Source organism: Thamnophis sirtalis, unplaced genomic scaffold (genome assembly GCF_051295495.1).
Source record: "Thamnophis sirtalis isolate CommonGarterSnake01/CBP01778 unplaced genomic scaffold, rThaSir2_p1.2 scaffold_4, whole genome shotgun sequence".
Classification (NCBI taxonomy): Eukaryota; Metazoa; Chordata; class Lepidosauria; order Squamata; family Natricidae; genus Thamnophis; species Thamnophis sirtalis.
This window is the reverse complement of record NW_028261384.1, coordinates 116,023,701-116,049,563: the sequence shown is the minus strand read 5'-3', so window position 1 is coordinate 116,049,563 and position 25,863 is coordinate 116,023,701. Positions and strand designations below refer to the sequence as shown.

Sequence of the window (25,863 nt, the reverse complement as noted above, 5' to 3'; positions counted from 1 at the left end):
AAAAGTCTTCCCAAAATTAAGATATAGTTAAGTTAATATAAGAAAAAGCCTTTATATTACATATGCATTACATAATTTCTTGTGAATAAATATGAGGTTGACCATGATTCAGGGTGAAAAGGAATAATGTAATTACAAATTAGCCTCAAAATTTATTGGAATAGCAGTTATATGTAATATTTATTTAATATCACTTTTTAGTCTTTCCTTAAAAATACAGTTTGTAACAAATATTATAGTAATTAGTATTCAATAGGCATTACAGTACATCTTAACACACTAAAAATATCCAATGATGATAGCACTTACATTTTTAAGTCTTGATAGGATTGACATAAGTGTTCTTGAAGCCTATTAACTTCTAGTTTCAATTCCTATATGGACAGTACAATATAAGAATATTTACAACAGCTGCTATAATAGTGCAGAGGAAAGAAGCAAGACAGTAGGCTTAACAAGAATATCTACAAAGTTGCATAGACTTACTTTACAGAAATGTTTAATTTCATTAACATTTCAGTAATTTCACTGATGTAAAACACTTGCAATAAGGTGAAGAAGGAGTCAAAAAATATGTAAAGCTTCACCTTCCTAATCTGAGTTACCAATACTTTTATAATTATGTAACTGAAATGGGAAAGTTTAGGATAATAATCTGTGGACATTCCAAGCAAGCTTGTCCCTGGATTGCTTAATGACATTCTGGATAGATTCCTTCTTGTCACAATTAAAATGTACATTACCTGTACCATCATTCGATATTCATCCAGAGTTATTGTAAGCGCTTCAATTTGTTTTATTTTCTGTAAATATAAACATTAATAAAATCCATACAAGAAAGTAACTCAGCATCACAAAACAAACTGTGCTCTGGTGAAGATTTTGAAAGTAGCTATCTGAACCTAGTTGATAAAAATAGGATCGTCAATATGATCGCCAACATCGAATGACGGATATGGCACAACAAGAAGAGGATCTGAACTTAGGGATCATTTCTTTTTTCATAATCAAATTAAATATGAAATTGAAGTTGCAGTGACACCTAGGGATTCCTAAATGTAGAGACAAAACAAGTTAGGCTGAGGTTGTCAATTATTTGAACATCTCAAGAATCATTGCGAATTACTGTAAAATGCAGCAAAAAATGTTCAGGTTCATAGCAAAAGTTTCAAAGTGAAGCATTTTTAATAAATTAGTGCTGATGAGTTTTAAAATGGTATCTGCATTTATTATTATAGTATCTATGATAGCAAAAACTCTTCACCACCTTAAAACAATAGTTGTTTCAACTACTATAATCATCCATAATAGCACAAAATATCATAAGATCCACAGTTATTTTACACCTCCCCACACTATGACATAACTACATTTTCAATTTAGCATACCCTGGACAAACAACTCACCTTATTAAGGGCAGCATCTTTGCAAGAGATACGATTTTCATACTCAGAGAGTTGTGACTACGAGGAAATAAAAATACAAATATAGTAGTTGCAATCATATAGCCAAATTACAAGTACTGCAGTTAACTACCCAACTAGTGGTACAATGACATTTTCAATAAGCTATGCAGACAACTCAGTTCATTCATACCTTCATTTTGGCTTTCTTTGTAAATAGCTCTTTGATTTTACCCTCTGAGCTTTCTTTTTCTAGAAGCAACTTTCTGTTCTGGAAGACAAATTCAACAGATTATTAATGTTACTTACCTCTGTGTCAAGGCAGTAGGTGCTGATGGTGTTTCAATTAGTTTCTTTTCCAGCTGAGTGAGGAAAATGTTAAAATCTAATGTACAAGTAGGTAATATATACAATTACACTTTTATGGGGGACTAAACAATTTCATGCAGTGATTCTTTTGGAAATAAAAAATTAGTGTGCAGTTGTTAAAGAATATCTCACTTTTATTCTGACATTATCCAAAGACAGCCTTAAAGTATAGAATGTTGGTTAGACTTTGTTATCCAATATCTAAGAGGGAGGTTAGCAATTGTAGTGACTTTGAACAAGGTTAGATAGGGATCAGCAATGAGGATAGAAAATTTCAAGCTGATACAATTTTTGCTGCCTTTGAAATTCTGTTTAAGTGATTAGCGAGCTCTGCAATTATTTCAGGCATAACTACTATAACTCCATTTTCTGAACTCTCCCCTCTTTACCTCACCTCATCCTGAAGGTTATCCATCTTAACAGAGAGAAGCTGCTGCTCTTTTTCCTAAAGTAGAAGAAAAAATATTGATTGAATGGTCGTCACAAGAATTTTGAAAAAAGTTTTGTCAACACTACATTTTCATGACTGTACAGCTTTAAATAAGCTTGAGATACAATATGAAACATCCACAGTAGAGACATGCATGTGTAACATAAACTTCAAAGGTACAAAATATCAATAAAAATGACAATGTTCATATTACAGGAAAGCTCACCAAAACAATTTGATTCTTAAAAGATATCAAAAACCAGTTTGATTTCAATGAAGGAAATCTAGAGTAACTCTCGTGGCAAAGGACTTCAATGTATCAACAGTAATTCAAATTTGATAGAATCCAATTTCAGTTTTTCTGTCATCCAGACCTTGACAGCCTCCAAAACCTGGGAAATAACACCCTGGGGTGGCAACGCAGAATTAGATATCATCAGCATATCGATGACACTGTACCCTAAACCTCTGGATGACTTCTCCCAATTGGTTCACATAAATATTAAAAAGCAAGGGAGACAAGCGCTGATCCTGAGGCAACTCACAAATGCCCATCATTAAGGTGGTATTTGAGGTTTAGAGACATCATTTGGAGGGGGGTGACATCAACTGGAGGTCTGGACAGACCACAAAAACCTTCAATTCCTGCAGACCACCAAGATATTAAACGAACGCCAGATTTGGTGTTCCCTCTTCTTTGCCAGGTTCAATTTCTGAGTCACCTACATTCCAAGCAGTTGCAACCAAAGGGTGGACACTCTCAATGAAACCAGAGTACTCACGCACCGAAGACCAGTTCCCACCCAGGACGGTTCTTTCCTTGGAGTTCTTCTCCGTGGTTCAGGAGCCCGTGGACTTATGGATTCAGATATAGGAAGCACAGCAACATGACACATGAGTAGAGCAACAGCAAGAAGAGATGGGGCCCATCTCTCCATGGACATTCACCAAGGAACTCTTGCAGTATTGAGGCAGAGTATATGTCCCTGTGGGACCATCCAGGGACTTATCCTCTTGCAGTGCCATGACAATCCTGCGATGGGGCACTTTGGCCTCTTCAAGACCTTGAACCTGGTTTCTCATACTTTCTCGTGGACCCGATTACAACATGATGTCCAAGCCTACAACAGTGTATGGCGCCAGCAGGCCAAGTTGATGATGGGCTGCTCCAGCCATTGCTGACACCAGAGAGACACTGGGGTACCATTTTCATGGACTTCTTCACAGATTTGCTGCAGTCTTCTGGATTTACGACTGTGTTCATGGTGATAGACGTGCTATTGAAGATAGTGCATTTCATTCCATGTCGTGGTTTACCAACGGCCTGCACCAATGCCCACATGTTTAACCAAGTGATGGAGATGGGCCACCCAAGTACGAGCACTCCAGCATTCAGGACTCCCAGTGGCTGAAAGGACAGCTCCAGTACTTGATCAAGTAGAATGGTTATGGGCCGGAGGATTTCACATGGGAGGATGCGACCTCTGTGCATGCACCTGCTTTCGTGCAGGTCTTCCACAACCAATTCCCGTCCTGGCTGCACCAGAATCCTCAGTCCCAGGGGAAGGGCCCTGCGGTAAGAGATAGTGCTGTGGCCCGCCAGCTGACAGCACAGCTGACGGCAGACTCAGACGATGAGGAGGTTGGGGAGGAACTTGGCCAGCCCTGAAGTCTGGGGAAGACTCTGATGGATGCTCTTTATTGGAGGCAGAGATAGATCCAGGGCTGTCCGACATTTCCCAGCTGCCTTCAAACTCAAGAGATAATTGGGGAAGAACAGCTGGGGCCTGTTCCAGATGCGCATATGCGCAGAGCTGTCAGGCGAGAACAATTGAGTACCAGGAACTGACTCAGAAATACACGTGTGGACACTGAGTGGCCCTCCCTGGCAGGGGAATACATAGAAGGCGAGTGGCATCATGGGAAAAACAGTTCGATTTAGGAAGATTTGCTCATTGTGATTTGTGTCTCACAGACTGTTTGAGAGAATTTTATTTACAGCTTTGTGTCTGGAAGCTCACAGCCTGGCAATTATCCAAGAACTGATAAGGTCTGTATTTCAGTTAACCCTTGGAAGGATTATTACCTGGACTTTGCTGTGTATGAATGCCATGAATTCACAGTAGTTAAATAAAGAGAGTTTTTTTCAGGACAAGTAGTTGTTTCTTGGTTCTGCTAAGGTTGGTCAGAACAAAAACCACTCCATAGAACATGAATTCTGAGTTCTTAACTTTCCTATTTAAAATTGTGACTTAAATCCAGTCTGAAGCAGGAGATTCAAGGTACTGGAGTGTCACAGGAGTACATGCCAATGGAAAATAAATGCTTTCAAGTGTTTCATGAACCAACTGTTTGCAGTGATATGCAACTGCTAAGAAATTAATCAGTTCTGCTGCCCAACTGCAATGTGCATATAGATAGAGCCAGGGCCATCCGACATTTCCCAGCCATCAGGCAGGCAGCTGCCTTTGGAAGCTGAGGCAAGTGGGGAGGAAGAACAGCTGGGGCTGGTTCCAGATGTACGTATGTGCAGAGCTGTTAGGAGAACAACTGAGGACAAGAAGTCAACTTGGGAAGCAAAGCACACATTCCCAGGCTGAATGGCCCCTCTCTTGCTGGAGAATAAATAGAAGAAAAGGGGAATGGTGGTTGTAGGAGGCAACCTTTGGGATTTCAGATGATTTAGTACCTGGCCTGGCAATTATCTCAAGGAACTGATAAGGTCTGTTACTGCAGTTAACTCTTTGAAGGATTATTGCCTAGGTTTTTTGGTGTGTGAATGCCATTAATTTACAGGAGATAATAAAGAGGGGTTTTTCAGGACAGGTCTGTTTCTTGTTTCTGCTAAGGCTCGGTCAGAACAGAACCTTCCAATTAAAAGACCAAACAAATAATAAATATAAGATAAAATAAATATGCATACTTTGATTTCCTAAGGAGAAAAAATATTGGTAGATTACAACATAGATTAAATGTACAGCCAGACCTACCAACTGCCGTGCTTGTGTGTGTAATCTATTATTTTCCTCCTCCATACTTTTTGAAAAAATTTTCAGATCTTCCAATTCATTTGCTGATATTTTAGCTTGTTCCAGTGTTTGCTGGTTACTGTAATATAACAAAGATTGTGTTCAGTCATAATAGCCTGAACTCTGCCTTTGTGATGAACTGACAACAAAGTTGAAAATGAAAGGAAGAAATTAGATATTAAGCTCAAAATAAAGAAAGTAACCTAGGCACAAACTTATATTGGGAAACTGGCACTACAGACAGAAGCCAATAACAGTATAAAAAGATGTTGACAGGAAAAAAAAAAGGCACAAGACATGTTCAGTGGAGTGAGAATATTTCAAAGATTCTCTATATTGATCTCTCATTGAGTTACTTCTCTGTTTAACTTTCAGCAATATATGCATAATGTTGCATAAACATATTCAAATTATTTTTTTCTCTTTTCCCAAGTGCTTTCCCACATTTTTAATGTATTAGTTGCATTCTGAGATTAATCCTTATCAATGGCCTCATGTAAGACAGTTCTGTCATTTACCCTCTCAGCTTCCCTTTCAATTGAGAAATCTCTTCAGAGAGTCTTGAATTGAGATCTTCTGCAGCCTCAATAGTTCTCTGTAGTTTAACATTCTGCACTGCTAGCTGTTTGTTGTCATGCTGTAAGTCCTTGATGCTATTTGTGAAGTCAATAGCTTCTTCCCTTTTTTTAGAAAAAACGGAAAAAGCCAATAAATTGGAAAGTGATTTTTGCCATTATATTCCATTATCTTTTCTTGTATCTTTTCTTTTATGTACACTGAGAACATATGCACCAAAGACAAATTCCTTGTGTGTCCAATCACACTTGGCCAATAAAGAATTTTATTCTATTATATTATAATGCTAATTATACCATGCTCATCATTACATATTCTGTATGTGGTATGTAACATTGGATCAAATATTTTATCTTAAGCAATAAAGTGTTCATTACGACTATGGGGTCCATAATACTTGTGGATGAATAGTTCCTATTGCCAATAATTCATTCTTCTTCTGATATAGGCTATAGGTTCAATGCAAGTAACTTTTCACTATTGCAACTATTATAACAAATATTATGGATATATACCTTTCAAAGTGTATTTTACATTTAAAACTTTATTCACCTCACTTCTTATTCAAAAAGTTCTCATAGTGGCAGGCAAATAGTAAGTCAGTTATCCAGATTGCTACATATACCATATATATGTACAAAGTAAGCAGATTTTTTTTAAATAAAAACTTTTTTTATCCTGTTACGTAACACGTGGCAAATAAGTCCTTTTAAAACTATTTTAGCAAAAGATTAAGGATCGAATATAAGAATTCACAGAAGATAATACATCTTGAAATAGTATTAGAGTATATCATATTTTTTCTACATTGTGTTGAAGAGATTATACTCAAACTAGTATATATTATTTCCGATAGCATTTAGTTACTCATGTTAATAAACGGGAATATTCACTCCATTGAAAGTCAGTAATTTGAGGAACTAAATTGGCATTGAATAACCTTTTGATTTGTCACAACTTTAATTTGTTTGCCCTACTAAGTGCTAGTAGAATATTTATCCAACTTTTGCGAGTTATAACACTCTTAATTGATATAAAAATAAACTGAAGATCATGTTTGTCATTAAAATAAACAAAAGATCATGTTTGCCATATTTTGACCAAAATGTTTATACAAATGCATTTAACTTTTCAAAACCAGGGCATCTCATCTCTTAGGATCAAGGGCACGGGTACTGCAGAACATGAATGGATACTGATGGCAAAATTCAGATTGAGGATATATTATGAAACTAACAGCACACACAGCTCTTGACTTACAAACAGTTCATTTAGTAACTGTTCAAAGTTACAACCACACTGAAAAAAGTGACTTGTGACTGTTTTTCATACTTACAACATTGCAGTATCCCCATAGTCACATGATTAGAATTCAGATGCTTGGCAAATGGAACATATTTATGACGGTTGAAGTGCCCTGGCATCATATGCTCATCTTTTGTGACTTTCTGACAAGCAAAGTCAATGGGAAATCCATATTCACTTTATCACTCTGTTACACTTAACAACCTCAATGATTCACTTAAAATGGAGTAAATGGAGTAAAATTCACTTAACAAATGGTTCACTTAGCATCAAAAACGTTGGGCTCAATTATGCTTCTAATTCAAGACTACCTATATTCAGTTACAAGTACAGAAACATCGATGAAATAACAGATAGCAGAAAAAAAGAATAAAGAAACCAGAATTAATATTGCCTGTATGAGTAGAACACCCTTAATGAACAATTCAAGAATGTTCACTCTTTGGGTAGGAGAAACTTGCTATTGGAATAAAGAGGTTATTTGCAGAAGATTTGATGAACATATATATCCTTATTAAATTGTGGGCAAAGAAACATAAAAAATTCCATATTCAACAGGAATAGGAATCCAGAAGTATCAACAGATGACAAACGTATACCATATTTTATTACCAACAAGCAAGACGTTTGGAAACACCCTATCTTACAGTAACATTTACGTATTATGTTCAGTTCTATCAATGTTTAGAATGCACAATTATGCCATTTATTTCATTTTGATTTCTTGGCTTGAAATAATTCCTGGTATGACAAATTTAAACACTGCAATTTTATACTGATGACCAAACTTCCTAAAATGCAACATTTAACTCCATTAACAGTCTCTCTGAGATTCAAGGCAAGAGATTTAGCTGCCTGCCTTCAGGATACTTGCAAGCATCATTAAATAGATGCCCTCCAGAAATGCTATATTACAACTTCCAACATTTCCATTTCCAAACAGAGTATTGAGAATGCAGTAATTACAGGCCAACTTTTTAATTCATCCCTTTCTTTCAGAAAAACTTGTAAAAATTTTCTTTTTTAGATAGCAATAGAGGAACTCCATAATATGCAAATCAGATCTGCATCATACATGGCTTATTTATATAGATTTTGGTTTTCTATGTACTTGGTTTTGGAGAATTCTAAATGTTCATTGTTTATTGTTCAATGTTAGCCAGGTAAGGCCTTTGGAAATTGGTGACATGCACATAAAGTCAAACATATTTTTTTAATCATGCCTAACTTTCTTTAATATATCACAACATTTGAGAACTCTTATAGTACAAATGGATTTATCTGGGAAAGTTAATATTGGTGCCAGAGCAAACTGTAAGACAATTTCTGAATACTGTTAATACTCACCCTTCCTGTTGACAGTCTGCAATCCAATCCTTCATAATAGTATAGAAGGTAAAAAAATCAACAGTAAGCCCTTGTTCTTCAGGGTCCAATCTCTTGTAGAGAGATTGAAGCCTCCAGTCTTCACAGCTTTGCCCTGTCATTTCTTGTAAGTATTCAATGATGCGGAAAACGGAAACCTGTCCTATAATCAAAATAAACTGGATCATGAATGTGAGTATAAAATCCAAGCAAGATTTCAAAGGTAGTTTGCCACTGCCTTCTTCCTAGGGCTGACAGTGAATGACTGGCCCAAGTTGGTTTTGTTGGTTTTGTGCAAGACTAGAACACCATTCTCATGTTTCTAGCCTGGTGCTTTAACCAATACAATAAACTATGTGAATTAGCTGTTCAGTAAATTAAAAAATCTTAGAAAACTCACAGAAGAAAATTTTGTTTGAAATGCTTAATGTAGAATAATTTTTGTTCCATTTTTTAGAACAAGTTTCTTATGCCCACAAAAAATCAGTTGCAGCAAAACATTGTTCTGAAATCTCAGTATAGAAATAGAGACATTTTCACTAAATTTCAAAACTTTTTCATCATAATACATCATTTCCCTGTTAATTATATTTTATTATCTTTTCTACATTAACTTTATACGTGCCATTTAATAACAAAATCTTTTTTAAAAAAAGATAAATATGTTCATTTATCAGCTATGCTGATTGAGAAAGAGAATCTTTGTTGCTCTTCTCTGCACATTTTCTAGGGTCTCACTATCTTTTTTATATCATGGTGACCAGAATTGTACACAATATTCCAAATGCGCCCTCATTAATGTGGTATAAAGCAGTATTACCAGTTCTCATTATTTTAATTTTGATTCTGTTGATGCAGCACAGTACTGCATTGGCCTTTTAGGTGCTGAAATTTTGTGTGGCCATATTTTTCCCCATTTAATTACTTTTAACTACTAAGTCTTTGGTGCTATGGTATTGAGTGTGCTTAATACATGAAGGTTAATTCAGCTATTGAGTGAGTGCAACTGGCAACAGATAAATTCAGAATTGACTAAGCTTAGTTCCTTTTGCAGGCCTGACTATTCCCTTGTAGCACTAGTTGAAGATTGGATTTGCTTATTATCATCACTCCCTCCCACTTCACTCTGCACCCCTTGTCTGTATTTTACCTATCAGCTGGGCTATTTTTGAACTCAGGCTTAGCATTCTTTCAGAGTAGTGCTAGAACTTGTTAAAAAATAATGTGACAGGTCACAGGTGCAGAAGAGGGATTGCAAAAGGACTCGTGAGAGGATTCTAAATATCCATTTAAACTCTTCTCATCAGACATAAGAAAAGTGACTGGTAGATATTTCTTCTGCTAGCAGGTAAAAATTTGATGGGAAGAAAAATGAAACCAGAGAATGCAATGTTTTTTTAAACTTGACCCACAATAAATAAAGATGAGGCATTCACAAAAATTCTTACTGTGGCAGAATAAGGATTGCAATAGGGTATTATGTTAGCATACTTTTCTGTCAGGTCAAGGCCTGGTAGATAGCATTTTTACTGAGCTATCAGAAAGACCCTACATCACTTCAGCTGCTGAGTGGTGATATAAAAATGCTTTAAGTCTAGTGACATAATGATTTAAGACCTTGAATGCTCTTTACCTACTCTCTTACAAAAATATTTTACTACAGAATTCACTAGTTGAAATGAGGAGAACCTGCATATAACGAAACATCATTGCCAGCCTGGACTCTGTTGTATATGCTTCTATAGTACACAAGTATGAAAAATTATGTTAGTTTCTCATTCTCATCAGTTAGTTTCTCATCATCATTTTAGGTTTCATTTGTTTTTCAAACTTATATCCCTCATAAAATGAAGATATACTTGGATAATGGCTAGCAAGATCTAAGACTAAAAAAATACAAGTAGTCTTTACTTAAGAACTGGGACTTTCTGTCCCTTAACAATTGAGACTGGTAAATCTGTCACTAAGCAACATGATCATTAAGTGAGATGTCACATGACCGTGACTTCAGATTTCACTGCTAGCTTCTCCATTGACTCTGCTTGTCAGAAGCTGGCTGTGAAGCACATAAATGGCAATCATATATCCATGGGGATGCTAACTGTGAGGACCATTTGTAAAGTTACTTTTTCAGAGTCATCGTAACTTCACACAGTTGCTAAACAGGCTACTTGTAAATCAAGGACTACCATTAAATCAAACTCCATTAACTGAGATTTTCTGTTAGAGTACATTAGTAAAATAATGTTATATTCTCAAAATCTCTTAGCAAAATAAAGAGCAGTTCTTTGATTAAATGCTAAGTGCTTCCAAATGATATTAAAATGTTTTTTTTACCTGTTTCTTCTGGATCACATGCTTTGAATGTGCATTTTAGAACATGTTCTTCGGAGTACTGGCCTGCATTCAAAATGATATTTTTATTGCAAATACCAATGCTGTTCCATGGCATTGCTAAGGAATTAGGAAGTTACATTTAATAAAAATGTGGATATTTTTCTTAAGATTTACTCAGCCTATTCTTGACCTTTATTCTCTTTTTTTTTAAATCAAAGAAGAAAAATCTTAACTGGTTCTCTATGGTCAATGATTCTGAACTTTTTCATAGGTATAACTGATTCTGAAATCTATATTTTTTAGTTGTATAAAACAACTGCTAGCTTTTTCTTTTGGAACATACCTAAAAAATCTTAGGATGTTACATTACAACAAATGTAACAAAAAGACAACAGTAAAAATATTGGGTTTCTGTCTGGATGGTCTCTTGTGACGAGCCGAAGGACAGAGAATGGTAGTGATCTTCCTCCCATATTTGGACATACCAGGGGTTGTAAATCTAAATAGATACCTTCACCCTGATTTGGCTGATAAGGAGTTGAGCTCTGTGGCTTAGTGGTTAACACATCTGCCTAAGATGCAATACAGCACAGGTTCAATTCCCAGTAAGGGTATGGCTAGCTGATGAGAGCTAAATAGCTTGAAATAGATCTATACTAGTCTCCCTTTATTTATTTATCAGCACAAATACAACATACATACATACATACATACATACATACATACATACACACACACATATATATACATATATATATACATATATATATACAACAGTAAAAATATTGTGTGTGTATATATATATATATATATGGTTACACATCTACAGCCTCTATTTGTCAAATCCATGTATCTACTCTAAAGGAAGAAAAAAAAGTATCTGAACCATTGCTAATTACTATATCACTACTGTTTCCAACATCTCCTTTTTAGGGAGTGTTAAAAACATGCTTTGACTCCAGCTGTAAAGTCTTTTAGGGGTAATGAAATATCTGAACTGTTTTCAGTTTAGAATTCAAACATGGACATGGGGCAGGAATGGCTTGAACTGTTTGAATTGATTATCTGTGTCAACACTTAGAGGGAGTGCATGGCTTCTGATCCTTGGTGATCTCCAGGCTCATTTAATACTACTGACCATATTATGATATGTATCATGATAAACTGGAGGAACTTTTTATTGTGGTTCCACTCCTACCTAAATGGGTGATTCCCTTGGGCACTCACTTGATAGTCCCATAGAGGATTTCCTTTTACCTCTTCTGTTTAATCACCCATTAGTTCAAAGATTGATATCATCAGAATGCTTATTAGACTCAGCAGTATATTGTACTGCTGGATTGAGCCAAATGTTGTCAACCCTCAACAGTAGTATATCCAAAGAAGCAAGAGTGACACATAATGAGTTTAATTTCAGGAAGAAATGAATAACTTACTTATTTTGAAAACTAAATTAAGAAAAACCCATAGTTGTCACTTGTTAACAAGTACATTAAGGCGTGTTCTTTGTCCCTCATCCCACCTCCATAAATTCCTAGATTGAGGCATTGCTGATTTCTTAAGCTGAAATATCCCTCATTTTCCATGCTTCGTTTTTTGTTTCCAGATTCCAAGAATACAGATATCATGACTATCTTGATTCAGTACATAGAAGTTGTGAGGATCTAGACAGGACAAAACAAGTGAGACTGAACTCTAATAAGGCAGTTGCTGTCTGTTCCAGCAGTTACTCTGCATGGGGTAGCACTCATCCTGAAAGAGCAGGTCTGTGACATTTCAGGACTCCAAGTCATTATTAGGATATCAAGAAGACCTTAATTTACCTTCATCTAGTATACATAGAGCCCCTGAGTGAAAATACCTGGCAAATTATATTTTCATTCATGCCCTCAACACCATTAGGATAGACTACTACAATGTGCTTTGAGAATAACCTGAAAATTGGAATTGGTGCAGAATGTAACCATATAAACATACCCTGTATATTGTGGGTGATGTACTGGCTTCTAATAGGTTTCCAGACTGAAAGGGTTACCCTTTAAAACCCTAAATGGTTGGTTCCTAGTATTGCAAAACCATATCTTCTTATCCAATTTGTTTCTGCTAATTGAAGGTGGGTTCCCAGGCTAAAAGAGCTGAAATCTAGGAGAGACCTGAAGCAGAAGAATATTCTTCTTCTAGAGGTCACATTATCTTTTTTAAAAACCTGTCAAATGGAGTTGTTCTACAGGGTTTTGAAAAATTGATATGCCCTAATATGGATTGGTGCTATCACATTTTAAAATTTGTTAAGGTTTATTTTAATGTTCAAGTTTAATCTGATTATCACTTTTTACATTTTGTGCATTATATTTTTATAATTACAAATTGTCAGGAATTGTACAATTTTGGTAGCACATAAATTAGTTTTACCCCTATATTTAAAGAATCAAAAGCTTTAAGAATAAACATTATTTTGATTCAAAATATGCAAATCTTATTATCTAGGTGCTGTTGGACGGAGTCTGGCAGAGCCATGGGGGAACATACAGCAGGGCATCAGCTTAGAGTCTCTGTGTGATCACGAGGACAAAGTCCAACACACACACACCCCAATGCCGCTGACCTCCAAAAAGATTGCATATCCATAACCAAAATACAGCCTATGCATATCTCATCCAATTGTCATAATGATATCTTACTGAATGTTTCTTATTTAAATAAAACTGGCAGCCAGTTGTATCTGGAACTTTGTCATACATAAGATGGCAATAAAAACTAAAGTATACATTAATTTTAATACAGTTAAATAGGAAGGGATGATTCATAAAGCCAATACTACACTAAATCTAAACTGCTATAATATTAATAATTTCAGGAATAACTAATACTTACTATCTGCTGACAAAACTGCAGTTAATTGCACAACTGTTGCATTCTCAAGAGTGTTGTGATAAGCATGATCCATCATCACTAATGAGTACTTCCTCACTGAAGGCTTTGATCTACAGTAGAATTCTTTCATAGGAAAAAAATGACATTTTTATCATATTGCAACAAATCATAACAGTTCTACAATCTATTAAAAAAGAAATCTAATTAAGTACATATCAGGCTTTATGGTTTTAATAAAATATCCAACGGAATGTCCACAAATAAGTCATTTATAAATTGGGCATCAAAGCTTTCCATGTACTCATTGTGCAAAAACTTGATAAACATTTAAAATGTGAATGTTACAAAAATCAGTTAATATTTTTAAATTTACTTTTATGCTTTTGTTAGTGGTTGCAACATTCATGATTTGGTTGGTATATATATTACATTTGTGCAACAAAAGCCTTTGTTTTAGGCCTTATACTGTTAGAACTGGAGAAGTATTTAGACTATGTAGTAATAAATCCCCCTAATCAGGAACAATATTTTCCTCCTTTTTAAAGCATACTGTGATATTTTTATGCTATTGGAACACATTTTCCAGTATGACAGTCAAGAAACAAAAAATATTACTTTATTTATTTCTCATCATACACAGAGATTAGGAAAGAAATAAATTGTTCCTAGGATAAACTAGGCACAACTTCAGGTTTATTTAAATAAATATTATGAAATTAGAATTAAATCTCTCCATGAAGACATCTGACTAGATTATTTCATTTGGCCAAATGATTTAGAATTTCCAACCCATGCGATTGGTAAAATTTGATGATATGTGGCATATAATCAATCAATTAATCCTCTATAAATGGCAGATTCTAGAACATTTGAGACACCTTTTTTTAAAGGAAATGGTAGTATATTAGCAACTGTACAATCATTCTTGTGGAATAATGTTCATTAAGGAAGACAGGAAGAATTTTAAAGCAGTCCTCAAATCTGAGGATTGTATTATAATAGAGATTATAGCTCACGAGGCACTGTAAGGGCTAATAGCTATGAACCCCATGTTGTACTAGTAGATTAGCCAATGCTATTAAGATTCGGTTCGGAACAGTTAAGAAAGCGGATCGCTTTGTCAATCAATTTGCAGCGTTATTACAAATCTGCACGCATTAAATCGACCTAAGAGGGAAACCTCATTTTCGCTAATCGCGTGGAAAGATTACTACAGCAAGAGGGAGGAGTTCACGGCGACCACCTCAGCCTGGGATGCGCATCTGAGAAAGGCCACTCCTCCGCTTGGCGAAAAGAAAGAGCGATGGCGAAGGAAAGGAGTTTCTTCCCTCAGACATCAAAGGAAATGGGGGGGGGGGAGGAACAGAGAAGGGGAGAACGATTCCTCTTCCAAAGCGCGAGCCAAAATGGAGGAGGGGTTTGGCAGTTTGGCGCGCGCGCCTAATTCCGGGTGCTTTGGGGTGGGGGTGGGGAGGCGGGAAAACCTCACGGTATCTTCAAATTTGGCGACTTTAAGACTTGTGGACTTCAACTCCCAGAATTCTCCAGCCAGCTATGGTTATTTGGGATGGAGCCCAAGGGAGATCCCAGGACAGGAAGGTTCTAAGGCAAAAATGACAGAATTCTTGCCAAATTTACTGGGGAAGGAAATAAGGTCTAGCTTTTCATTTTTTACTGTTGTGGGGTCCTTGGTGTTCTATGAATCTGGTGGTTCTCTTGCTGATGTTTTATTACCAAAGTAATAAAACCATCATCAGTGCTAGAGGATTAGACTTATATAGCACTGATGTTACCTAGTTAATTACCTAGTTTGATAATGAAACGTGCCGGAAAAATCACCAAGCTCCGAGAGCATCAATGACTCCGCTGTTCAATCCTCAGCTACAAATATTCTCTTCTGTGGATTCTCTCACTATTCTCTCACTGAAGAGTAGAGATGAGCCTGGTCTTTCAATGTCCTACTAATCTACTTTTAAAAAGTGATGAACAGAAGGGGGGGGGAATTCATCAATCAAGATTTCTTCAGAACACACACACACACAGACACACACACACACACACACACACACACACACTGCATTTCAACTTGTGCTCCTTTTGCTCTTTGTGACTTTCAGTATCATTGATCCTGGTATCCTATTGGATTGGCTTTGAGGTATGGAAACAGTTTTGTAGTGCTCCTCCTTTCCCTGTTGCCAATCAGCAAATGCTAATCAGCATTGGTGGGCAGAGAGACAGCCTGTAGCCCACCACTTTGGCAGTACTGCGGGATACAATGCTTTTTCCCCATTTCCTTTAACATCTACATCTACAAGAAATTTCCAGGTGAGGTCATCCATTGTTTTGAGATCCAGTATCATCAATAAGTTAATTATATCCAGTTCTAAGTCTTAATCCTATGCCATGTAAGCAATGTTGTTGAATTCCTAGCCCAGTATGTGGATCTGGATGGGTCTGGATGGAAGGAACAGACTCAAGCTCAATATTGAAAAGAATATGTCCTCCCACCCACACCACTCCTAGGAATACAATTCCATTTTTAACTCTCAATAGGCTGGTACTTTTCCATACGATTGTGTCCCATAGGAGTCAGTCTTGAATCTTTTGGACTCTCAATTCCTATTCAAAGAGCAGGTGGCAGTTGTAACCAAGATGGTTTGCACAGACACGCTTGCACCTTTTTCTGCTCTTCAGTCAGTTATGCCCTGGCCACTTCACAATTGTATTACAGCAATGGAGCTGCCCTTGAAGATCATCCAGAAGCTACAACTGGTCTAGAATACAACAGCAAAAATAATGATAGGAGCACATGAACCTGTACAGCTTCACAATATTGCCAGTTGGTTTCTAGGTGCAGATAAAGTTGCTGATTATCAATTTCAAAGAACTGTATGGCACAGGGCTTGGCTATCTAAGGGATTGTATATTTCTATTGTCTGTCTGATGTGATCGAGGAGGATACCGTAGGTATGCTTTAGATTTTATCCATCAAACAGTGTCATCTTATGGAACCTAAGTAGTGTGTCTACTTGTTTGCACCATTTGAAATACAATGCACTCCCAGAGATTCATGCAGCTACCATCATGATGTTTGGAAGAGTTAGTGATAAAAGGAAACCAGACCGTCAAAGAATATAGTGGCTGGGCATCATCAAAGTTGATGCCTGCCAGAGCATGGAAGAACTCAAGTAGTGCAAAATTGGAAGATTGGAGAGATCTAGCCAATAGACTTGCCCAAGAGCTGGACCTGACTGATAACATCACCATCATAGTATTCCAGAAAAAATCAATACATTATTTCATCTTCAAGAGCTTTTTCAAAAGAAACTTTTATTTTGAATTCTTGAAGGAAACATTTTCCCCCTTTTGTAGGGCCAACCTCACTTTAAACTTTTGATGTGACAATAAAATATTTGGGAAGCTAGAACATTTTCCACTAGCCCAGGTGTTATGTTTTCCCAATGCCTCATATGTTTCTAATGCCTTATATCTTCTTCCAGAAGAAAAAGAAATGACGCTTTCGTGGAGTGACCTTGTGATTTGGGGTCACAGGAAGAATCTTCTTAATTGGATGGGGGGCTGCTAAAAGCCCATTCCGAATGGCCAGCAATCTGTGCCTCTTATCACTGATTGGCTCTTCTTTTACCAATTTGGCTTCAGGCATCTGCTGATTCTTAAGATGCTGGGGCAAGCGAAAAATAAGAAAAGTTAGCTTTGGCCGAAGCTGAGGGAAACCTAGCTTGAAAATCTTAAGCCCAGCAGTTGTTCTCTCTGGCTCAGCACTGTTTTCTTCTTCATTAGACATTGATTTATTGTCCTAGAAAGATGGAGATAAAAAGCAATGAAAATGGGTATTATTGTTGTCTTCTGAGCTCTCTACATTTCTAATCCTCCTCACCCTACATTCTATTTTTTTAAAAATGTTCCTCTATAAGAATACAAAATAGTCATGTTGCCCAGAAGTACCAGAACGTGTATAGTCCAACTCCTCTAGAAGATCCTAGAGAAGGGTAGCCTGGAAGATTTGTGTGAATTTGTTAAACCTATATGATCAGAGAATGTATGTTAAGAGTGGGAGTGATTTTGGAATCCAAATTCTTCCTTTAACTCTAGGTTAGGGAAATATAAATATAATCAAAGATTAGTAAAAGGAAGGGACTCATGAATTCTGATTATGAAAATGGGTTGGACAGATGGTTATAAGTTTAACAAATTCTGTTATCTTTAATAATTGAATAAATCATCTTCAGTAATACTGTGCTTTAGTATCAAATTCGGGGAAAGTGTCAGAAAACAAAGAAATTATTGCCTTTGGTCCTTGCTTAAAAGTTTTTAAGCGGTATTGAATTGCCTGAAGTCAGACATGTGAATAAAAATCCAAAATATACCATGTATGTTAACTTGTGGATTTTCTCACTTTGGGAAATGATATAGTAGCTTGCTGTCAGGTTCCTAATGAGGGAAGACTAACAAAATTCTAGAACAAGTCAGGAATAATCAGTCAGGTTTTCTATACCTTTTTTTATCTCATATCTAACCAGTTTGGATTCTGCTTCAATTTTAATAACTTTTTTGTATTTCATTAAAAGTGGTAGTTGAGATATTAAAAATGACAGCATTGTACTAATTTCTTTGATTCCCATAATAGATAAGGTGGACAAGTGATAAAACAAACATGTAAGTTATAGCCCTGATATCCTTGCATGCAACAAAGCACAAGTATTAAATGGTAAAACTTGATTATGACATCATAATGCTCACTTCATTGATCTGGCAGGGTTTTTTTCACTGCCTTGCCTTCAGTCCTTTAGAGCAGAGTCCATTAGAACGTAATAATCAGTTGACAAATTATAGAAGAGAAAGAATGCTCCTGACTGCTATTGTTACATAAAAATACACCCCTCCCCCCAAAATACCATGAAACTTAATATTCAAAAGTAGATATAGCTCACATGTAATATAACATTAACTTCCCAAGTACATTTGTTAAAGCATGCAGGCAGGCATTGTAACAAATTCAATATGGTCATTTAGAAAAAATAACAAGTCTACTCCTATGACTGTCACACCTGCACCACCCATTTTAGAATCCTGCAGTAAAGTATCCAATCTTTAGGTGATCATATCTATACTTTTGAGGGAAGAAGGCAAATGAAAAATTATATGAAAAAGTAAGCAAAATTACATAACTCAATGGCAGGGGAAGGGGTTGGATGTTTGAGGGTTTTTTTAATGAAATATGCCAATTTCAAGATTTGCACCATAGTTTTTATGTGTTTTAACCTTAGAATAAGAAAGGTGTCTGTTTTCATCTGTTATAGTCAGAAAAATCCAAAGATGACAGAGAGAGTACTCAAGGGCCACGTGTTACTTACCTCTAATATAATACCACCTGTCCAACACATTCTTTTCCACTCCCACACACACAAACATGTTCAGTACATAGGCTAAATCTGGCAGGAAAAGGTAATGAAATATGCTCATATTTTGCATACTGACCTCCTCCTTTGGATCAATCTCTTTTTGCTCAATAGAGGTCACAGATTTCTCCGAAAACATCATATCACCTGTATGATTATCAGTCATCTACAAAGAACAATATAGGGTTAAATAGGATTCACAAAGAGAAAGAATATGTTTTCAAATTCCCTAATGGCTGAGGCACTGCATGGCTGTGGGATCCTTTGATCAGAATTTCCACGCAGTCCACTCCGATGCACAGGAAAATACACATTCCAGCAATATAAGTATAATCTTTATTGTCATTGTACTTAAATACAATGAAATTGTATTTTAACCCCACTGATGCAAAATTATAACAGAAACAAAAAAAGAAAGAAAAAAAAACTAGTGTATGCATGGAGTGATTGTAGTTGTATTTAAAAGTCGCACAACCCAAGGATAGAAACTATCTTTAACCTGTTTGTTTGGCTGGCTATACTTTGATGCCTTCTGCCTGATGGTAGAAGTGCAAAGAGACACTGACCAGGGTGTGAATCATCTCTGAGTATCTTCCTTACTCTGCTAAAGCAGCGAGATATGGCAATGTTATCCAGTGGTGTCAGAGGGCAAGCCACAGCCAAGAAGCAGTACAAGTTTTGGGAGCATTTAAATCAGGTCCCCACTATGGCTGGCCTCAAGCTTAGCCAAGATCTGTGGCAATTTGTCATCCTGGAACTCTATGTTAGAGCACTGTTGGATAGGGAACTACTTGGCAATCACACCGGACAGTATAGATGTCTCAAAGCCATGTGTATGATTTCCCATAAGGCTCTTCATACCAATTTTCCCTGGGACATTGCTGAAATGAAAATGGTGAATTGCAGCACTAATTGTCAAAGAATGAGGGCAATTTCAAATCTGTAAGGGGAGTGTAGGCCGCTGGCAAACCTCTGAAACTATACCTACTACCAAAGAATGCTGACTGATATTGGACTTTCTTTATACCTGTAACAGGATAAGATTAAAAAATGCCAAAGTGATAGACTCAATTGGGTCACTTCAGTCAGCACAGTAGAAAGTACTTTACTTTCAGTCAGTAAAGTTTGCTTCACTGAACTTTGCTGAATATTTCTACCAGGCAGGGAGCCAAATTAGAATGATCCTTTTTAATGTGCTTTTTTCATATCCACAGACAGTTTTCTTTAAAATTGAGAGCAAAGGTTTATCCCACTTCTATCATTCTGGTGCAGTTTGCCCCACCACTAAGCACTTAATTTGCTTCCTATTTTAAGTAAGGCAGCAAGTTATTAATACTTTAAATGCGTAAAAACTTTTAATAGCTGACTCTTCATCAAAATGCAGCAGAATTAACGTTAAGACATTGAAAAACAAACCTCAGAACGTAGGTTAGAGCTCTATATAGCATACATCTATCATTGTATCAAAGTGAATATAGCTATCCAAGATTCTTAATGTTTAAATAACATATGTTTCTTTCCTATTTTCTATAGTTTACTCACTTTATTGATTTCATAGTGTCTGGAAAAAGTGGAATTTCCCACTCTCCGCTGCTTATTCTCCTCATGATGGTAGTTGGGGGGCAGCTTATCAATGTCAACTGGAGTATCAAATTGATCTTTCCCCAGCACTTCCTACAAAAGGCAAAGAATAGTCCTTATGTACAGTGTAGAGAAAGTAAGGAAGTCAATGAAAATTAAAAAGTGCACAGACAATCCTATGCCTCAAACAAAAAAAATTCCAAGAATGAACTTGTCAAAAGTTTGCTAAAATGTGTAACCTTCAGAACACAAATTACACAAAAAGTTGCATGCAATTATTACATCAGCTTGAATGTAAATTAGATTCTCTACATAGTGGCTAAGTATGTTGTCCATTTATTGTGAGGAGTCTCCTTTTTCTAAAAGGATACTATAGAGTAGTACTTTAATTTAAAACATCAAATCTTCTTAGAAAGTATCTGATAATTGCATAGTGCTAGAACTTCCCTTCCATTTGTCCAGAGAAGGAATTGGACCCTTTCCCCCCCTTCCTTACCCGACTTCGCTCGAAGAGGTGGCTAATCTTCTGGAACAGTGTGTCCATGCTGGAGGGCAGGAAGGTAGCAGAAGCTGTACCCCCCTGCTTCAGAGATGTCAGTCCCCACAGCCAGCACAAAACCATCAGTAGCAGCATCTTTGCCTAGTCCGCTGTACCGCAACTACCTGAACTAGACCTGCATAAAAGGCAGAAACAGGAGGAAAGATCAGAGAAGAAATGCCTGACAAACACTGCTCCTTCTAACTATTCCCTAGCCCCCTGCTTGTTTATATATCCCCTCCAAATATTCCTCCATCATCTTCTCTTTTCCCACAATAACTCATGTATCTGACTGGTGAAACCGAGCCTAAATAGAGCCCTCTGTCTCCTCCCCAAATCCAACTCACAAAGAGTTCTGCCATCCACATTCGCTTCTCAATAGCGCGAGCTATTCTCCTTGTGTCTGGATTTAGTGATCAGCCTGCTAGCTCTCCACCGTCTCTACCAAATTCTAATCCGTTCCTTTCAGCCAACAGTTGATTTAAAAAAAAAACAATTCCGGAACTTGCTGACATCACTGAACATGTGTCAGGTTATTGTTTCTCTATAGATCAGGAGAGGGCAACTATGACACCTTTATGACCTGAGAACTTCCAAGTTCCAGAATTCCTTAACCAGCATGGCTGCCTTAAGAATTCTGGGAGTTGAAGGGCACAAGTCATAAAGGAACTTTAGTTGCCCACACGCTGTATTGTTGGTCTGGATTAGAAGGAGACTGTTATTTTTAAATTCACCCTTCTCTATTCTGGGTCCATTCCAGAGGTATTTGATATAAATCCCATAATTACCAAGCAGCTTGTATAGTTGGAGATAAAAGGAGCCATACTCTGATGTTTATGTTTTTCAACCTCAATCACTTTAAAGATTTGTAGATTTCAACTCTCATCTGGCTGGGAAGTCTGGTAGTTGAAGTTCACATATTGTAAAGTTGTTGAGGTTGAGAAACATTGGTCAGAGAGGGCTAAGTATTTAAGGCCTATTGCCCTAACAAATTACAATTTATAGTGTATGACAGATAAAACAAGAAAATGAGATACGGGATAAAAGAATTCTCAGTTTAAATATTCAAACTTTTCCAGTTAGAAGGGTACAGTAACAGATGACTCCTTCAAGCCCATGATTCAACACTAACTATATATAAAAACAATACCATGCTTAAGAGAAATATAGTTTATTTGGTTAACCCAATTTTCTCTGATCACATAGCACTTTACATCATACACCAACCATTGCCTTAAGTGGCATGTCAAAGTTAGTTGGCTACTTTGTGCTTGAGTCTGTTGCGCAAAGACCATCAATGAAACAGATACTGTATTTTCAGGATTTCTTTTTTAAAGAAATTTTGAAATCCAAAAATTAAATCAGCCATTTCATATAACAAAAAACTCGTAAGATGATACATCTACATCTGAGGAGAGAGAAATTCCCTGAGGATGGACTCCAGCACCAGTTCAGAAATTCAGAAGATTAAACCTCTAATCCCAGTGACCAACCTGGATTGGATCCTGCAACATTATCCTGGGGCACGTATATTTACTTTCATTTGTGATAGTTCTACAATACAAAGAACTTTGATAAATTGCTATGGAGATTCTCAATCATCCAGATCATGGTTGTGCTTCTCCAAAAGGCAACTGGCCTTTGGGGTTTTTTTTTCTTTTGAAAATGTTCCGCTTCTCATCCAAGAAGCTTCTTCAATTCCGATAAAATCCCAGTTTTCTTGTGTTAACATTAGATGGCAGCCTAGAGTTTTGACGAAGCTGGTAGGTCTTGGCCCTAGAATCTTTCACTACTGAATGTTCAAAATGTCAGGAAATGTGTTCTACCCACATCCCCCAGGGAAAAACTGAGTGAGTGGGAGTATATTCATAACTGGGAAAAAGAGATTACATCATTCCGAACTCCCTTCCTGAGTTCATACAGTAAATTACAAACTTGAGAGTGGAAATACTTATGCTGATCTGAGACAAAATATTTGAATCTCCTTATTGGGGCAGTTATTTAATATGTGTCCAACTTTCTACAACTTTGAGGTTTGTGCCACTGAACAAATGGAGAATTTCCTTTCCTTTACTACTAGCCAAACAATATTGAATATTCACTCGCAACATGTTTATTGCAACACTTTCTATTGTGTTTATTTATTTATGGGATTTGTAGTCTGCCTTTTTGCCAATAGAAGACCCTCAACAAGAATGATAAACAACAATGTAATCAAAACATAATTTTAAAAGAATATTGTACTGATATAGAACCATAAAAAGTTTGCATAAGCATATACATTTTGTTGCCATCTTTTAATTGTGAACAAATAAGCATGAAAACTCATTATTTTTCCTACACTTTTATATCCTTGTGTTCTGTGGGATTAAATTCTGAAATCAGTCTTCGTTGTACAGCACCTGTGATTTCACCTTTTTTTCTCATCGCAGCAAATCTCACAGACTGTGCAACTAGCAAGGAGGAGGTTTAAATCTATTTCCCCATTCCATAGTTTGATTTTTATATTATGCATCATGAAAATTTAATTCATCTATTTAATTAAAATAAAATAGATTTAAAGCAGCACATTTTGAAATGGACATCAAAAGACTAGGGCACCAGTTTGTTTTAAAAATGGCATACAGTTTTTATGCATTGTATGCATCGATATATATTTTGTTTATTCAATCTGCAAGACAGATGGTCTTTGTGAACAATACCAACCTTTTCTACAGTTCTATAGACCGTTTCCTTTAAATGCAACTTGAGCAGCTATCCATGGAGAAGATATTATGAAATAACCTCAAGTCTTTCAATTTCAATTAGGGGGCTGTGCTGTGACATAAGAAGGCCAAGCTAGTCCCTTTACATAATAAAGAGTTCTCCACTTCAGCACCAGGGGATGGGATTAAGGCATGATAATATTGGGACTTTACCCAACTCGCCATATGGCATCTGAGAACTCAACCAAACCTGGATTCAAAACGCAGCCTAGAGAGAGTTGTCCCTGCATGGCCCCATGGGAGTTTGACAACCAATCAGAATACATGCTCAAGATCAAAGGCCAGAGAGGGCAAAAAACCAGGGACTCAGCATCTCAGTCTTTCCTTCTCTCTTCTCCACCAACATTGAAGCATGTGATCCCCCTTTTCTGTTCAGGACTCAAGCCACGTGGTCCTCTCCACCAATAAACCATCTTTCCAGGCAGCTTCCATGTCTCCAGTGTCTTTTTCCCCACTTGGAGCCAAACCCAGAAGGACATTTCTTTCATCACTCCCTTATCTTTTTCTTGTTTTACATGCATCCTAAAAAGTCCTGGGAACAGTAAAGCATAAGTCTTGTTTGATTAGATCATCTTGTCTGTGACTGGGGAATAGAAATGCTATAGCTATGGGGCATACTTTAGAACGGAAAGATCCAAAATCACTTTTATCTGAAACTTTAGATAAGTCTTTCCCAGCCTTATCTTAAACTCTTGGAAAGCAGTTGCCAGTCAGAGTCTGAGTTCACTCACCAAGCTACAATAATAAAGAGATTTCTTTGGTTTTGGCTTAGAATGTAAATCCGGCCATTGTGATCAACAAGCTACATTTATGGCTTAGTCCAGGCATGTCCAAAGTCCGGCCCGGGGGCCAATTGGAGCACTTCCTCCCACTGGAGTTACTTGTTCAGTCTTCCATAAATAGTTCATTTGCATTTAATGTTAATAGTTCAAAGAATGTCAGGCTGAATGGTCGGCTCCACACATTTTCACCTCACCAAATCTGGCCCTCCTCGCAAAAAGTTTGGACACCCCTGGCTTAGTCCAATGTAAGAATTGTGATATTTTTAAAAAAATCAATATTAAAAGAAACCATGACTTAATGTGTGAACCTAGACAGTTTTCACCAATTGTCTCTATTCTGTGTCCTGATTTGCATGGCATGTTTTACTGAATAAATGGTTTGTTTGATTTACTCATTCAGTATTGATTCATTCAGCAACTTTTTGACGTTACAATGGCAGTGAATAAGGAAACTCAACAAGATGTGTTTTATAATTCAGGTTTACAACCCACAATGTCATGAGTGATCAATTTAGTTTAGTAGTTAAGGCACCAGTCTAAAAGGAAGAAGACTGGGAGTTCAAATCCTGTCTTAGCCATGAAAGCCAGCTGGGGTGACCTCAGGCCAATCACTTTTTCTCTCTCTCCCAACCTACCTCACAGGGTTGTTGTTGGGAAGAAACTAGGAGGAGGAAGAAATTACATATGTTCATTTCCTTGAGTTATTTGTAAAAATAAAGGCAGGAAATAAATCAAACCTAGGCCAATATAAGACTTTTATTTCAATACCTGCTTCACTCCATCACCAACTAAATGCCTCAGGAAGAATATGTAGGCAACAGCACATTATTGTAGTTTTCAGCTGCCAAAATAGTATTTACCTGTAATACTGCTTGAGTTTTAGCTGGCACTCATCCATGAATATTAGTTTGTCAGATTTCTTTTAAATGCCATCTAAAGTGCCTAAACTTTCTGGAAATTATCAGTGCAGAACCCGATTACATATGGGTTATTTTGTCCCAGCATTTTCAAGACTCATCATGATAAAGGTACGACCCATCCTTCCTCCCAATTACTTTGCCGTCCCGCCCCCTTCTGCCTCCAACCCCG

At 36.8% G+C, this 25,863-nt stretch overlaps 2 protein-coding genes across 5 annotated transcripts in view; both read right to left on the bottom strand.

Moving 5' to 3' along the window:
• Window positions 1-15,045, bottom strand: part of KASH5 (KASH domain containing 5) — a 33,153-nt gene extending 18,108 nt beyond the window's left edge. Inside the window, exons 1-11 of one of the 2 annotated variants that reach the window (XM_087711974.1) lie at window positions 14,932-15,045; window positions 13,689-13,811; window positions 10,815-10,877; window positions 8,460-8,640; window positions 5,750-5,911; window positions 5,193-5,310; window positions 2,167-2,217; window positions 1,597-1,674; window positions 1,407-1,463; window positions 744-803; window positions 310-374 (exon numbers count right to left, since the gene is read on the bottom strand). In XM_087711974.1, the coding sequence (XP_087568100.1) occupies window positions 310-374; window positions 744-803; window positions 1,407-1,463; window positions 1,597-1,674; window positions 2,167-2,217; window positions 5,193-5,310; window positions 5,750-5,911; window positions 8,460-8,640; window positions 10,815-10,877; window positions 13,689-13,764 (911 nt within the window). In that variant the 5' untranslated portion in view covers window positions 13,765-13,811; window positions 14,932-15,045. The remainder of the gene's footprint in view (window positions 1-309; window positions 375-743; window positions 804-1,406; window positions 1,464-1,596; window positions 1,675-2,166; window positions 2,218-5,192; window positions 5,311-5,749; window positions 5,912-8,459; window positions 8,641-10,814; window positions 10,878-13,688; window positions 13,812-14,931) is intronic. The other variant, XM_087711975.1, reaches the window with a different exon arrangement.
• Window positions 15,046-17,042: 1,997 nt separating this feature from the next.
• On the bottom strand, window positions 17,043-25,825 carry DKKL1 (dickkopf like acrosomal protein 1). 3 transcript variants are annotated; one of them, XM_087711973.1, is made up of 5 exons: window positions 25,635-25,825; window positions 21,186-21,363; window positions 20,651-20,782; window positions 19,188-19,274; window positions 17,043-17,505 (listed from the first exon to the last, which is right to left on the bottom strand). In XM_087711973.1, the coding sequence occupies exons 2-5, from the start codon at window positions 21,321-21,323 to the stop codon at window positions 17,173-17,175; spliced, it is 690 nt and encodes a 229-aa protein (XP_087568099.1). In that variant the 5' UTR covers window positions 21,324-21,363; window positions 25,635-25,825; the 3' UTR covers window positions 17,043-17,172. The 3 variants fall into 3 exon arrangements, with proteins under 3 accessions (XP_087568099.1, XP_087568097.1, XP_013908742.2); XM_087711971.1 differs by lacking the exon at window positions 25,635-25,825 and adding an exon at window positions 21,575-21,680; XM_014053267.2 differs by lacking the exon at window positions 25,635-25,825 and having other exon boundaries at window positions 21,186-21,503.
• Window positions 25,826-25,863: the final 38 nt, after the last annotated feature.